Genomic DNA, 13,417 nt, shown 5'->3' with positions numbered 1-13,417 from the left:
ACCATTGGTCACAGTGACTAATGTTGTTTTAGATTGCATGGTCTACACTGTAGAAATGAGTATTTATGCAGCAAAAAACAAGCACAGGTTTCACATACTAGGCCTATATTTGAGCCTGATCATGTCACTAAGTAAGAAAAAGTTTTTTCAAAGTCTTCTGTAAAATTGTGTCTTAAGCAATATTTTTATTTTTGTTCTTTGGCTTGTGGTTTTTAGTAACTTAACTATTCAACATCGTCAATAAATTTTCATGTTGTAAATAGCAATAATTAAAGTCAATTTACAACCATTATTTAAATTAAATCTACCAAGCCTATCTTTAGAAAAAATAAATCCCATTTTGGATTAAGCCAGTTATTTAACAGAAATTTATTATGTTTGCCTTGAGTTTTTAAAATTTATGAAAGGTAAAGAAAGAAAGGTAAGCTAAGCTTAACTAACTATTTTATTTCAAGAAAGTTTGGCTAAAAACTTATTCTCTACTTTTATAGACAATTATTTTTGGATTATTATATCTACAACTTACTGATCATGCTAACATACCATGAGCTGTAGATATAATAATTTTTATGCAGGGGTTCCCTGAGACTGGTAAATTATTTCAAGGGTTCCTCTAGGGCAAAAAGATTGAGAAAAGCTGATCTACTGTAAGCATGTTTGGACCAGCAAGGTTGAATAAATTTTTGCATAGTAGGGGAATTAAGGGTTATGGGGAAAAGGCAGGTAGGTGGAGATAAGTCAATGGCCAGATCAGCCATGATCTTATTGAATGGCGGAGCAGGCTTGACAGGCTCCTATTTTTCTTATGTTTGGAGAAGTTAAACCAAATAGTTTTTATGACTACACTCAAATTTCTCCAAATCTAGATATGTAGATTTAAAATACTCAGGATTTGCATCCTCAAACTACAAACCAATGATTGTTGGCATTGATTCTGATTATCACTGTTCCTTATTAGTTGTATGGGTGCGCAGTATCTGAAACGGATTGGAAGCAGCATCTCCAACACCATCACACTAAGCAGGGGGGCCCCCCAGGGCTGTGTGCTCAGTCCACTGCTGTTCAGTCTGCTGACCTACAACTGTGCTGCAACACACAGCTCGAACCACATCATCAAGTTCGCCAATGACAGGACCATGGTGGGTCTCATCAGCAAAAACGATGAGTCAGCATACAGGGGGGAGGTGCAGCAGCTAACGGACTGGTGCAGAGCCAACAACCTGTCTCTGAATGTGAACAAAACAAAAGAGATGGTTGTTGACTTCAGGAGGACACGGAACGACCACTCCTCGCTGAACATCGACGACTCCTCTGTAGAGATCATTAAGAGCACCAAATTTCTTGGTGTTCACCTGGTGGAGAATCTCACCTGGTCCCTCAACACCAGCACCATAGCAAAGAAAGCCCAGCAGTGTCTCTACTTACTGCGAAGGCTGAGAAAAGTCCACCTCCCACCCCCCCACCTTCACCACATTTTACAGAGGTTGTATTGAGAGCATCTTGAGCAGCTGCATCACTGCCTGGTTCGGAAATTGCACCATCACGGATTGCAAGACCGAAGATCATCGGGGTTTCTCTTCCCGCCATTACAGACATTTACACCACATGCTGCATCCATAAAGCAAACAGCATTATGAAGGACTCCATGCAGCCCTTATACAAACTCTTCTCCCTCCTGCCATCTGGCAAAAGGCACTGAAGTATTCGGGCTCTCATGGCCAGACTATGTAACAGTTTCTTCCCTTAAGCCATCAGGCTCCTCAATACCCAGAGCCTGGACTGACACCAACTTACTGCCCTCTACTATGCATATTGTCTTGTTTATTATTTATTGTAATGCCTGCACTGTTTTGTGCACTTTATGCAGTTCTGGGTAGGTCTGTAGCCTAGTGTAGTTTTGTGTTGTTTTACATAGTTCAGTGTAGTTTTTGTATTGTTCATGTAGCACCATGGTCCTGAAAAACGTCATCTTGTTTTTACTGTGTACTGTACCAGCAGTTATGCTTGAAATGACAATAAAAAGTGACTTGACTTGACTTGAAATGCTCCCTTGGACAAAGCCTGAGTGTCGCACTCGGTAGAATAAAGACAGACAAGAAAAAGTTTAAGAAACGTGATTTTCTTTGTACTGTATTTCATTATACCCCTCAATAAATAAAATCAGAAGTATGTGAATTTTCAATTTTCATTCTAAATATTCATTGTATACATAATATACAAAAAATTGCCTGAATTCAAAATCAAAGTTATATTTTGTGGGTTTTAGAGTGCAACACTTTATATATATTTTAATGATTTAATAATGATGGTACTGAGTTGCAACTTCTGTTGAGTTGCAGCTCAGATTTAATTCTTTTTTTTCAGCTTTATAAAGATGGTTTCAGGGACAGAGAGGGAAGTTAGGTGTCTTGTTAGGATTTTGAATCAGGAATGTGGGGGAATTAGAGATCAGGCCAGAGTATCCACTCCATATTCAGAGGCCAGTGACACAGACAAAAGATATCCATGGACCAGGCCGGAATGTCCGGCCAAATGTCAGGCCTGCAAACCAATTTTGACGAGGGCTAGTGGCTCCAACAGGGTCATCAAGTTATTAGTGGGTTCTGAACTTGGAATTCTGTGTGGGCGGGAGGAACAAGGTCCAATGACCCTCCCCCATCAACGGATTTGTGATTCGAGGCCTCGTGTTTGGTGCATGGCGGGTCCTTAGGATTAATAGCCAAGGATCGAGCCTAAGTGTTGAATTAGAAGTCCGGAAGTTGAGCCCTTTTGGCTAGAGCCCTGGATCTGCAAGCCTGATGTCTGCGAGCCCAAGTCTGAGTTTTGATGTACACGTGATAAATAAACATGAATCTCGATTTTGAATTTTGTAATTTTAATTGAAATACTGAACTGAACACGTTGGTGTTTGGTTCTCACTGGTAAAACAGCAATTTTCTTATGTTGGGGTAGGAGGATCTGCTCCCTTAAGATATGCTCACACTGTTTATATTTTGTGAAATGGAGGGTCATGCAGGAAATGTTGCTGGCAATGAAACTGTAATGAGTTTCTTTTTCAGGAAGTCCTAATGATGCTGGATAATTATGTGCGTGATTTCAAGGCCTTGATAGATTGGCTTCAGCTCCAGGAAAAGTTGGAGAAGACAGATGCACAGAACAGGTAGAACTCCACATTTGACCTGAATGATCTGTATTAAGGAATGAAAGCTGTATTCTGTTAAATTGGCATTTGGTCTTAACTATTACTTTTAGAAGAATAGCCAGTCCAATACACTTGAGAGGGAGGCCTTGGAAAGGAATTCCATGACGACCCTACATCACATCTTTACAAATCATTTTAAAAAAATAATTAAAGATGAGCAGAATGAAATGTATTTCAGTACCCATCATAGTTTGGGTTAATGGTATAAATGTATTAGTGCAGAATGTTTTGTATGCTTACTCCTTGCTCACCAATTCAGAAGGAAACCATTCAATTCCATTTATCAATAACCATTCCAGTACCCATCTATTGGACAGTGGTACTGCAGTTACTGCCAAATGCTCAACTAGGTACTACCATTGTAGGTTATTGTTGAAAGAATGTAGTTGCAATTTTTCTAGGGCCACCTTCAGTTTAATATTTTTCCTTGTACACTGCATCATGGTTGAGCTACATCCAAAAGTTAGACCAATTATGCTGCTTTGGGATATGACATGATTTTGTTCAAATTTTCAGATCCAGATTAGTAGTTATGTCAAAAATGTTAATATGTGTTAGTTTCCAATTGTGTTAGTTGAAGTAAAACAGAATTTAGAAAGCACCAGGGAAAATTTACTTTCTTGTATCATTTATAAAGTTAAAAGAACAAAACAGAGATTATAAAAATTAAAATGAATGCACACTTCCTCAGTCACAGCATTATCTGAACTTTGAACAGCTATTGTGAGAAATATTTGTTATTCTTGTACATGACAGTAATATTTTCAGTGGGCCAGCTTTATTGGTGGTATCTGTTCTGTAGATGCATTATTTTTGCATGTTATCAGATGAAATTAGATGTATAGTCTTTACAATTTTTTGAAAAGAAACTAGATAACATTTTCTAAGTTTTGGTATCATCTTTGTGAAATTTTATTTTTCTTTCTCTGGTGCCTCCATTTTCTTACGGCACATGGAACCATACATGCACCTCATAACTTCAAATTCTGGTTTTTGTTTCACCTGTTTCAGACCCACATCTCTTGCCTGGGAAGTGAGGAAAATGTCACCAGGAAGGCATGTTATGCCAAGCCCACCTGCAGACAGAATTTGCACTACATCAAATGCTCGAAGGAGCTTAAATTTTGGCGCTCCCAATACTATGTAAGCAATGCTTCTACCTTTTCTCAAGCTGATAGTTGAAAATGTTTATATACCCTTCCTATGGAATACAAACCAGTTGTACTTCTGGGTCCAATGATTTGAGGCCAGTTTTCTGGATTATTCAAAGAATTTGGTTTGTATAGCATGTGCAGTTCTGTACATGTTACAGGTAAACTACTTATCTACAGCTACATAACATTTTGTTATTATAAGCAGCCAACTTGCGCATAATATAATTTCTCAAACAAATGTTGATAAATGATCAACTAACCTGTTTATGGGATGGGATTATGAGCTGAAAAAAATATTGCCATCAAAGCACCAGGAGAACTTCCTCCTTTTCCAATAGCGCTGTCTTTTTTTTTGTTGTTTATCTTTAAAAATATAGATTTGTGTTGTTTTGAGCATAGGAGAGCAATTTAGATGATGGGTTTAGGACTTGGAGTGAAGCCTGAAATTCCAGTCTCCTGACATTGGGATAAACTGATACTGTTGTATAGTAATGGTGCTCTATTGATTTTTTTTGTGTCTCTGATGATGTTCATGACAAGTGATCATTCCTTAATGTTGAAATGAATTTGGAACAGACTTAGTGCCACCAAGGTGTCTCAAATGATGGTATGAAATCTTGCTCCTTCTCAAGTCCTTTTCATATAATTTAACATGTTTAAATTACTCAACAAATAAAGGAACCCATTATTGATCTCTAGACAAAAATAGGAAGGAAAAATATAGAGAAAGTGATGCCTATTATTTTGTTGTGACAACGAATCTCTTTAGCAGTGATTAATAGTGGTGATAAAGCAGTGTAGGCAGTTGTGTTAAATTGAACATTCTGATCTCCATTTTATTTGAAGAACATATTTTAAAATAAAATGTTGGCGTCAAAGGATGCTAAATCTCTCCACAGGATTACACAGCACCTAATCTTTGTAGAATTGAAAATATTTATTTATATGCAGTAGGTGCGCTACCTTATTCAATACTTAATTTTCTAACAGTGTTATTCTTTGTTCTGTCATAAATGCCATCTTATTAAATTAATCCAACGTGAGATTAATACATGTAGTTTGAACCTCCTGTAATGTTACTTACATGGGACTCCTTTTAATTTATTAAACACATTGCCACTTAAGAAAGTTCATGACTTATTGTGGTTGAAGACTGCTGAAGAGTTGGTTCAATGCATTGGTTATTTTGTTATGGATTACCTCAGGAAATGTCTATTGATTATCAAAGTGGACTGTAAATGTTGGTTGATATTGACATGCTGATTTACAAGGAATTCAAACAGTTGGACTCCTTATCCAGGATCACAGAACAGCTAATATATATACTGTATAAGACTATTTGTTGTTGTTGCTTGTGTTTTGCCTCACTGGATCCTTATTAATTAACAATTTGAGACACAGAATTAGAGACTGAAAATTATGTTGGGTATGTGACTGAAAGTGCTATTTTAACATTTATAATACATAACAGATTTGGACTAAGAGTTAGGACTAAAGTCATTGACATGTTAAGATAAACACTTCGTGTTTCACATTACTCATCTGCTCAGTGGATGTAGCATCTATATGACCATATAACCATATAACTATTACAGCACAGAAACAGGCCATCTTGGCCCTTCTAGTCCATGCCGAACTCTTACTCTCACCTAGTCCCACCAACCCGCACTCAGCCCATAACTCTCCATTCCTTTCCTGTCCATATAGCTGTCCAAGTTAACTTTAAACGACAACATCGTTACCTGCCTCAACCACTTCTGCTGGAAGCTCATTCCACACAGCTACCACTCTCTGAGTAAAGAAGTTCCCCCTCATGTTACCCCTAAACTTTTGCTCTTTAACTCTCAACTCATGTCCTCTTGTTTGAATCTCCCCCACTCTCATAGAGTGTAGACATAGAGTTTGAGAGGCATTGTGAATTAGAGATTTAGTACTTAGAACTAAATTGGGAAGCCTGGTCTCAACATCCTTTTTATACTTTGGTGTTAGTAACTGTTGCTCTTCATGGTTTGCCTCTGAATCTAAATATTTTCTATTTAGGGCAGCACCCACAGCCTTGGTAGCAGCTCGCCTTGCTCCAACAGGTGTCAGTTGGGCTGACAAAGTAAAAGCTAACGGAGCAGGTACAACTATTTCTGCAGCTTCAAAACACATCCAGAAGTCCTCACCGCGGATTAGATTACATCCAAATGGTGAGTTATGTTATCATAAAACAAAATCCTAGAACAACTTCAGTGCTGCAAAAAGATGGAAAAAGGAAATGTATTACTTCTGGACTGAAGGGAAGTTATGTCACCTCAAGGTGCAGTTCGAAAACTACCCTTATTTTTCTCTTTGTATTGACATTTAGTTGAAGGGGAATTTAACTTAGTTATTTGAACCTGACACTTGCTATTTACTTAATTTTCTAAATTGTATATCCAGCTATCCAGAATCTGGCGTGTACCTAGATTAATTCAGATCTTGTGTGTGTTTATGCTAGAAAATATTCTCTCTTGATTAGGATTATACATTCTTTATTTCGTCCACAGCAGTTTATGAAGTGAGTACAATAACTAAGCTTGGTCTTAAAACTATAAATAAAAGAAATTTTGTGTTATAAAATGCAGGGTATTAATGTCTCTTCAAAAAAAATTATTTGTTTAGAAAATGTCTATCCACTGATAGCTGTATCCTTTATAGTGTATATTGTAAATTGAAATGAAAGGATATATAATTTTATTTATTTTAATTTTACAATTAATTCTGATATTTAGGGTTTTCAGAAAAACTTGGAGAAAGTTTGTATGAGGTTTTTGAATGAAAAAGACCTAGTGTCTATACAACCACTTGTTGCATTTTTCAAAAACGGTAATAATCCAATGGTACTACCTTCCAGGTTACCAACAGAGAAACATTCTGTTGACTTTAAAGATGCTAGAATGTCTTTGAGCTTAATATTTCATTTTATCACCAGGTATCCAAATAACCCATTTAATAATGGGTAATAATGTAGAAAGTGTTCTTTCCAAACTCAATGTTTAAACTAGACATTCCCTATATTTTTACTGTAGGTTGAGTTTCCACAGCCTGAGTCCGTGCTATAAAAAGTCACACTACTGATGGGACAAACTCCTCAATTTTAACACAACATTGCCACCACCCTTTCTGCAACTTGCTGTACTGCATGTGGCAGAAGAACAAGCCACTGTGATAGGACTGTGCAATATCAACATTTTCACGAAATATTTCAGTAATAACAAAATAGTCAAAAATTGCGACACAAAGTATTCATTTTATCTTGAGTCTGCTACAACATAAACATAGCCAAGCAGGCACTCTGGCAGTCTCAAGCGACACATGCAAGGCCTGTCTGGGATTGAATCTCCTTTTAAATCTCTGTTGTATCAACTTTAACCCTATGACTCCTGTTTACATTCACATATTCAATCATTGTATTGACGCAAGGAAAGTTATTTATGTTCTGATTTCCTTTGCTTGGTTTCTAAGGCTTATGAAAATGTAGGTTGTGCAGGGAATGCAAATTTTATTAAGTCATATCCTAATATGCTTTTACCTTGATAATGTGACTGGAGAATGCCTCTTTGTGAGTTCCAGAACATTGGATGTGGTCTGGAATGGAGAGCGTAGTTTACAAGGAGAAATTGGATCAGCTAAGATTGTTCTCACTGGAGTGCAGGAGGCTAAGGGGTGACCTTACAGAAGTTAATGAAATTTTAATGGCCATAATAAGGTATACAGTTTTTTCTCCAAGGCTATGGGAGTCTAAAGCTGGATGGATGGTGTATAGATGAAACCATCTGCCAGAGTAGCTGGTAGAGGCTGGTGCAATCACAGTGTTTAAGAATCAATTGAACAGATTTGTGGATAGGAAAGGAGTAAGCAAATGTGGGCCAAATACAGGAAAATAGGCAAAGTGCAGATGGGCATCTTGGTCAGCATGGGTAGGTGGAAACATAAGGCCTGTTTCTTTGCTGGGCAACTCTGTTCCATTGTGGAAGCATTGCTGTGGAAACTATTGCCATCAAAGCAAATATAGTGAAGCAAAAGTGCTGAGAGAATGGAGTGTAGTATTTTATAGAAGCAGGTTAAGAGGTTGTGCAGTCAAGATAGTTGTGGGAGTCTGTATTGATAGAACTTTAACCCGTCTGTCTTTTATTTCTGCATGAGCAACAGGTATCCAACCAAACCTGCTCCTTAATTTCTGCTCTTGCCCCCTTTCCCTTGTACCTTGCTTTCTAACACACCAGTCTCCCCCTATCAATGGATCATCCTCTCTGATTTCCATTATCTTCCATGTAATGGTCCCTTGATAGACATATCTTTCTTTGAAGGGATTATTCCATTCAGAATACGCGGAATGGTCCCTTCAATGCCATCACCCCCTCTATTTATTGTGCAGCTGCAGATCTATCATAATCTTTCTACCTCTTCCTCTTTGTCCAAGGATCTATTCATTATTTCCAGCTGAAGCAACAGTTATTTGTACCTTTTCCATTTTAGTATAACTTATTTAATACTCATGTAAAGAAGAACATCTCCATTTAGTTTTCAAGTATTGCTGTTATCTTCCAGTTGTCCGCCACTTTAATTCTCTACCCTGTTTCCACTTTAACCTGTTTTTAGTCCAGTTCTAGTTATGACCAATATAAGATAGATAGATACTTTATTGATCCTAAAGGAAATTATAGTGTCATAGTAGCATTACAAGTGCATAGCTATACAAATATTAGAAGAGAAGTAAGAAAGAATAAAAATAAGTTACCTCAAACAGTCTAACAGGAGGGGGAGAGTATCTTCTGAACCGACATGTTGCCTTAGGACCTAATATTGAATACAGATAACCGGCAGGTTATCTTTCAGATTATCAGCCCTCTCAGTTTAGATCAGAATTGGCCAGATCTAATGACAGGCCATCAACCTGAAATATTCGTAATGTTTCTCTCTCCACTCATGCTGCCTGACATGCTGACATTCTCCATATTGACTCTTTTATTATTTCAAATTTCCAGAATTTGTGGTGTTTTGCTTCTACTGCTTTTATCACTCAGTTCCAGGATTGCTTTTTTTCTTTCTATTTTTCTCTCCACTGTTTGTCTGTTCTCTTTATGTCATCTTTAGACCTCCATTTGTGATTTACATTCTATCACCATCTCCTGCAACTGCCACCACCACTGTTGTTCAGTTGCACCTGTACACCTTACAGCAGATATACTCTTTGTACTGCTCCCTTTTCTCTGCAATATAAAATTTGTTTGGCTCAGTTCTTCTGAAACGTCATTGACTTAAAGCATGAGTCCTTTCTTCCTTTTCTGCTGTGTGACCTTCTGAGTGTTTCCAGTATTTTTGTTGTTCTGTCATTATTCAAAGATGTATGGCTCTGTATGGTTGAAAGATTTTCCATTCTCAGTTTCATTGGGAATATGTTGACATGAGCATTGATGCATTGATACAAAAGCCTTCCTTCTGGTTCCACAGGAAGCTGTGATGTTGTTTCCTGATCACAGATTAAACTGCTTTATTTTCTATCAAGTTGAACATTGAGATGTGTCTAATAAACATTTTTTTTTCTGCCAGCATTTTGTATTCCCCATACTCTTAAAAATTTTACATCTACTCTTGTGTCTGGTTACTTGGTTTTAAGTTGATCAAATTTAGTCTAGGAAACCTCTTCCTCCTTGACTTGCCAAAATTAAGCATATTTGTTCCATATGTACACCTATTTCTCTCCTTTCTGATTTTTGTATTTGTTTCTCAGTATCTTTACTGCAAATTTCTATAACTCTCCAGCATATGAGAATAACATGGGTTGATTCACCCTCTATTCATTATCTCTATGTTGATGCAGATCTTCCAGTTTGAAGGATTCAATATTTAAGAATCTTGGTATTAATATTGTAAATATCAAAATTTGAGAGCATATAGTCTTTTGCCAGGGAGGGGATACTAAAAGCAAGAGGGCATAAGTTTAAGATCCGAGGTGAGAGGTTTAAAAGGGGCAGCGAGACAGCTTCTTCACATAAAGGGTGCCCTGAATTTGGAATGAACTGCCAGAAATAATTGAGACAGGCACATTAGCAACTTTTAAAAGCTGTATAGATATATACATAGATAGGAAAGGTTTAAAGGGCAATTGGCCAAACACAGGCAGATGGGATTAGCTCTGTGGGGTGGCATGGACCAGTTGTGCTGAAGGGTCTATTTCCATGCTGTAAGACTGATTCTATAATTACCAGTTTGCAGAAAGGTGCTTCAGATTGTGTTGTCTCCATCTGTTTTTAGGATTTGGTGAAATCTAATCAGTTTGTAAACATCTGTTAGGTATGACCACAGTTAGGCTTTGTTCCCACATGACTGCTCTACAAGTATATGAAGAAGCCTACCATAGCAGAGGATCTGGTATTTGATCACAGTAAAAACTTTGAACTTCTATAGATGCACAGTGGAGAGTATCTTAACAAGTTGCTCAGGAACATAAAAGACCACAGAAAGTGGTGGATACAGCCCAGTTAATCACAGGTGAAGCCCTCCCCACCATTGAGCCCATTTACAAGGAGCACTGCCTCAAGAAAGCAGCCTCCATCATCAGAGATCCCCACCATCCGGACCAAGCCCTCTACCATTAGGTAAGAGGTACAGAAACCTTCAGTCCCACACTGCCAGATTCAGGAACAGTTATTACCCTACAACTATCAGGTTCCTGAACCGGCATGGATAACTTCATTCACCATGATTATATGATCTACAGACTCACTTTCAAGGACTCTTTGCAACTCATGTTGTCAGTATTATTTGCAAAGTTTGTCTTCTTTTGCACCTTGATATTTGTGAGTCTTTGTTTATGTAGTTTTTCATACAATTCAGTTGTATTTTTTCCTGTAAATAGCTGATTTATTTTCTCCCTCAGCCCCATTCTCCTGCATTCTCCCCATAACCTTACCAAAACCTGATGCCCATCATCCATCCAGACATAAAGGAAGTCCAATTCATGTTTTGATGTGTAGCTGAGGATCAAGCCTGGGATCATCTGCTGCATAGTTTTCTAACTTTACCCACTGGAGTAGTAGATAGTTAACTATTTTTTTCCTCTTCAATAATAATTATACTTTTTTTTTAATGAAAGATTAAGTCGCCATAGTAATTAAAATTTTTTTAAAAATGTATTGTAGCTGCTAATGGAATTGTCAGAAAAAATTTTCCAGGGAGTCTTACATTGGTTTAGTCAAGGTATTTAAGCCAAATGTCTTAATGTTTCTACAAGTTGTTACCCTTCTTCCCAAAGATAAGGAGACATAGTGGCTTAGATGTTTAGTCAATAGCAGGGTGCCGGGGAAATGCATCGGTGATTCTTGTTAATAAACATATAAGCTTTATGTCACTCTACGTAAAGCTCAAATATTTATTCATGAAGACTATTAATTGTACACGTGAGACTTGGGACCTTGCAATATTCATGCGTGAAAACTCAATACTCATCATGCTTCCAATGCTATCTGGTTTTATGATCGTGGAGCTATAGATTAAAGCAATCTTTTGCAGACATATTCTCTTTCTTCATTTTCTCATAGACAGTAAAGATACTGAAGGATGGGAGACAGTGCAGCGTGGAAGAACAACTCGGTCACGTTCTGCCACAATGGCTGCTAATGCCGGTACTAAGGTCTCAGGAACTATGTATCTGAGTCTTAAGGATGACAGTGATAAGGAAAATGGAGTCTCAGTTTCACAGAATGGAGACCTAGAATTTGAACAAACCAGCCCCAGTTCTGATAGTGTAACTGTTACACCAGAAAAGTTAAACAACCAGAATGAAGATTCTTCTATGGACAGCTTTAAGGTATGGTATATGATAGTAAACAAATATAAATTCTTGAGCAGTATTGTATGTTAGCAGTGAACACTCCAAAATTAATAAAAATATATCAGGAGAAATTTTTAACATTCTGTGCTGTTCCATCAAGGTATGAGGTTTAAAACAATATCATGTATCCCTGCTTTATCTTTGACATGAAAACTAATCTAAAATGATGGAGCAGATAGGGTAGGACATATCCTCTGATGAAATGTCCTTTATAGTATATAGCCAGCGTTAATTAGCCTTCGATATGAGGTGGCTATGTAGATAACACTGAGGAGTGTGAGTAGACTTCCCATTTTAGAAGTTAACCTCACATTATTTCTCTATAGTTCATTTGCTATTATATGTTTTTCAAATTTTTCTTGCCTTGGCTCCTGAAAGGAGAACTTCTTTCTTGGCTGCTCTTCTAAGAATACTTGCCAGTACTTAATCCATTGCCTCTGTTGTCAAGGTCATATAGTTCTGGAAGTTATTCAGTGCAGTCCACAGCAATAAGGGAATAAGGTTCGTGCGCATTAAGCATTTGACGTAGGATTTACGTTCTTGCCAAATACTCTGAACGCAAGTGACCACTTCTCTTAATGTTCTGACTCACTGAAACTGATTTTTTTTTTTGCCAGTTAGGCTATTATTAATTTTCTACTTAGTTGCTTAAATTGGTTTTATTCGATTATCATCATGGTTACTAGTTGGCTTGTAAACGAATTTGTATTTATGATACGTATAAACAGCATAATCACATTATTATTGTTTTATCATTAAAATACAGACTGAAGTACCCCTTACCTGAAATGCTTGGTGCCGGAAGCACTAAAGAGTTTTTTGGGATTTTAAAATATAAAATATTTGATGAAGGTAGAGCAGTGGATGTAGTGTATATGGATTTCAGTAAGGCATTTGATAAGGTTCCCCATGCGAGGCTCATTCAGAAAATAATAAGGCATGGGATCCAAGGAGACCTTGCTTTGTGGATCCAGAATTGGCTTACCCACAGAAGGCGAAGGGTAGTTGTGGATGGTTCATATTCTGCATGGAGGACGGTGACCAGTGGTGTCCCGCAGGGATCTGTTCTGGGACCCTTCCTCTTTGTGATTTTTTTTTAATATATAAATGACCTGGATGAGGAAGTGGAGGGATGGGTTAGCAAGTTTGCTGATGACACAAGAGTTGGGGGTGTTGTGGATAGTCTGGAGGGTTGTTAGA

General features: G+C 37.5%; 1 protein-coding gene across 6 annotated transcripts in view; it reads left to right on the top strand.

The window, feature by feature from the left end:
- scaper (S-phase cyclin A-associated protein in the ER) overlaps nucleotides 1-13,417 on the top strand; it is a 351,667-nt gene that overhangs the window by 55,439 nt on the left and 282,811 nt on the right. For all 6 annotated transcript variants that reach the window (XM_072282778.1, XM_072282779.1, XM_072282777.1 and 3 more), the window contains exons 5-8: nucleotides 3,060-3,160; nucleotides 4,214-4,345; nucleotides 6,397-6,548; nucleotides 11,925-12,193. In XM_072282778.1, coding sequence (XP_072138879.1) covers nucleotides 3,060-3,160; nucleotides 4,214-4,345; nucleotides 6,397-6,548; nucleotides 11,925-12,193 — 654 coding nt within the window. The remainder of the gene's footprint in view (nucleotides 1-3,059; nucleotides 3,161-4,213; nucleotides 4,346-6,396; nucleotides 6,549-11,924; nucleotides 12,194-13,417) is intronic.

This window comes from Mobula birostris, chromosome 18, assembly GCF_030028105.1.
Source record: "Mobula birostris isolate sMobBir1 chromosome 18, sMobBir1.hap1, whole genome shotgun sequence".
Classification (NCBI taxonomy): Eukaryota; Metazoa; Chordata; class Chondrichthyes; order Myliobatiformes; family Myliobatidae; genus Mobula; species Mobula birostris.
The sequence above is the reverse complement of the archived record's forward strand: the minus strand, read 5'-3'. Positions and strand labels throughout refer to the sequence as shown.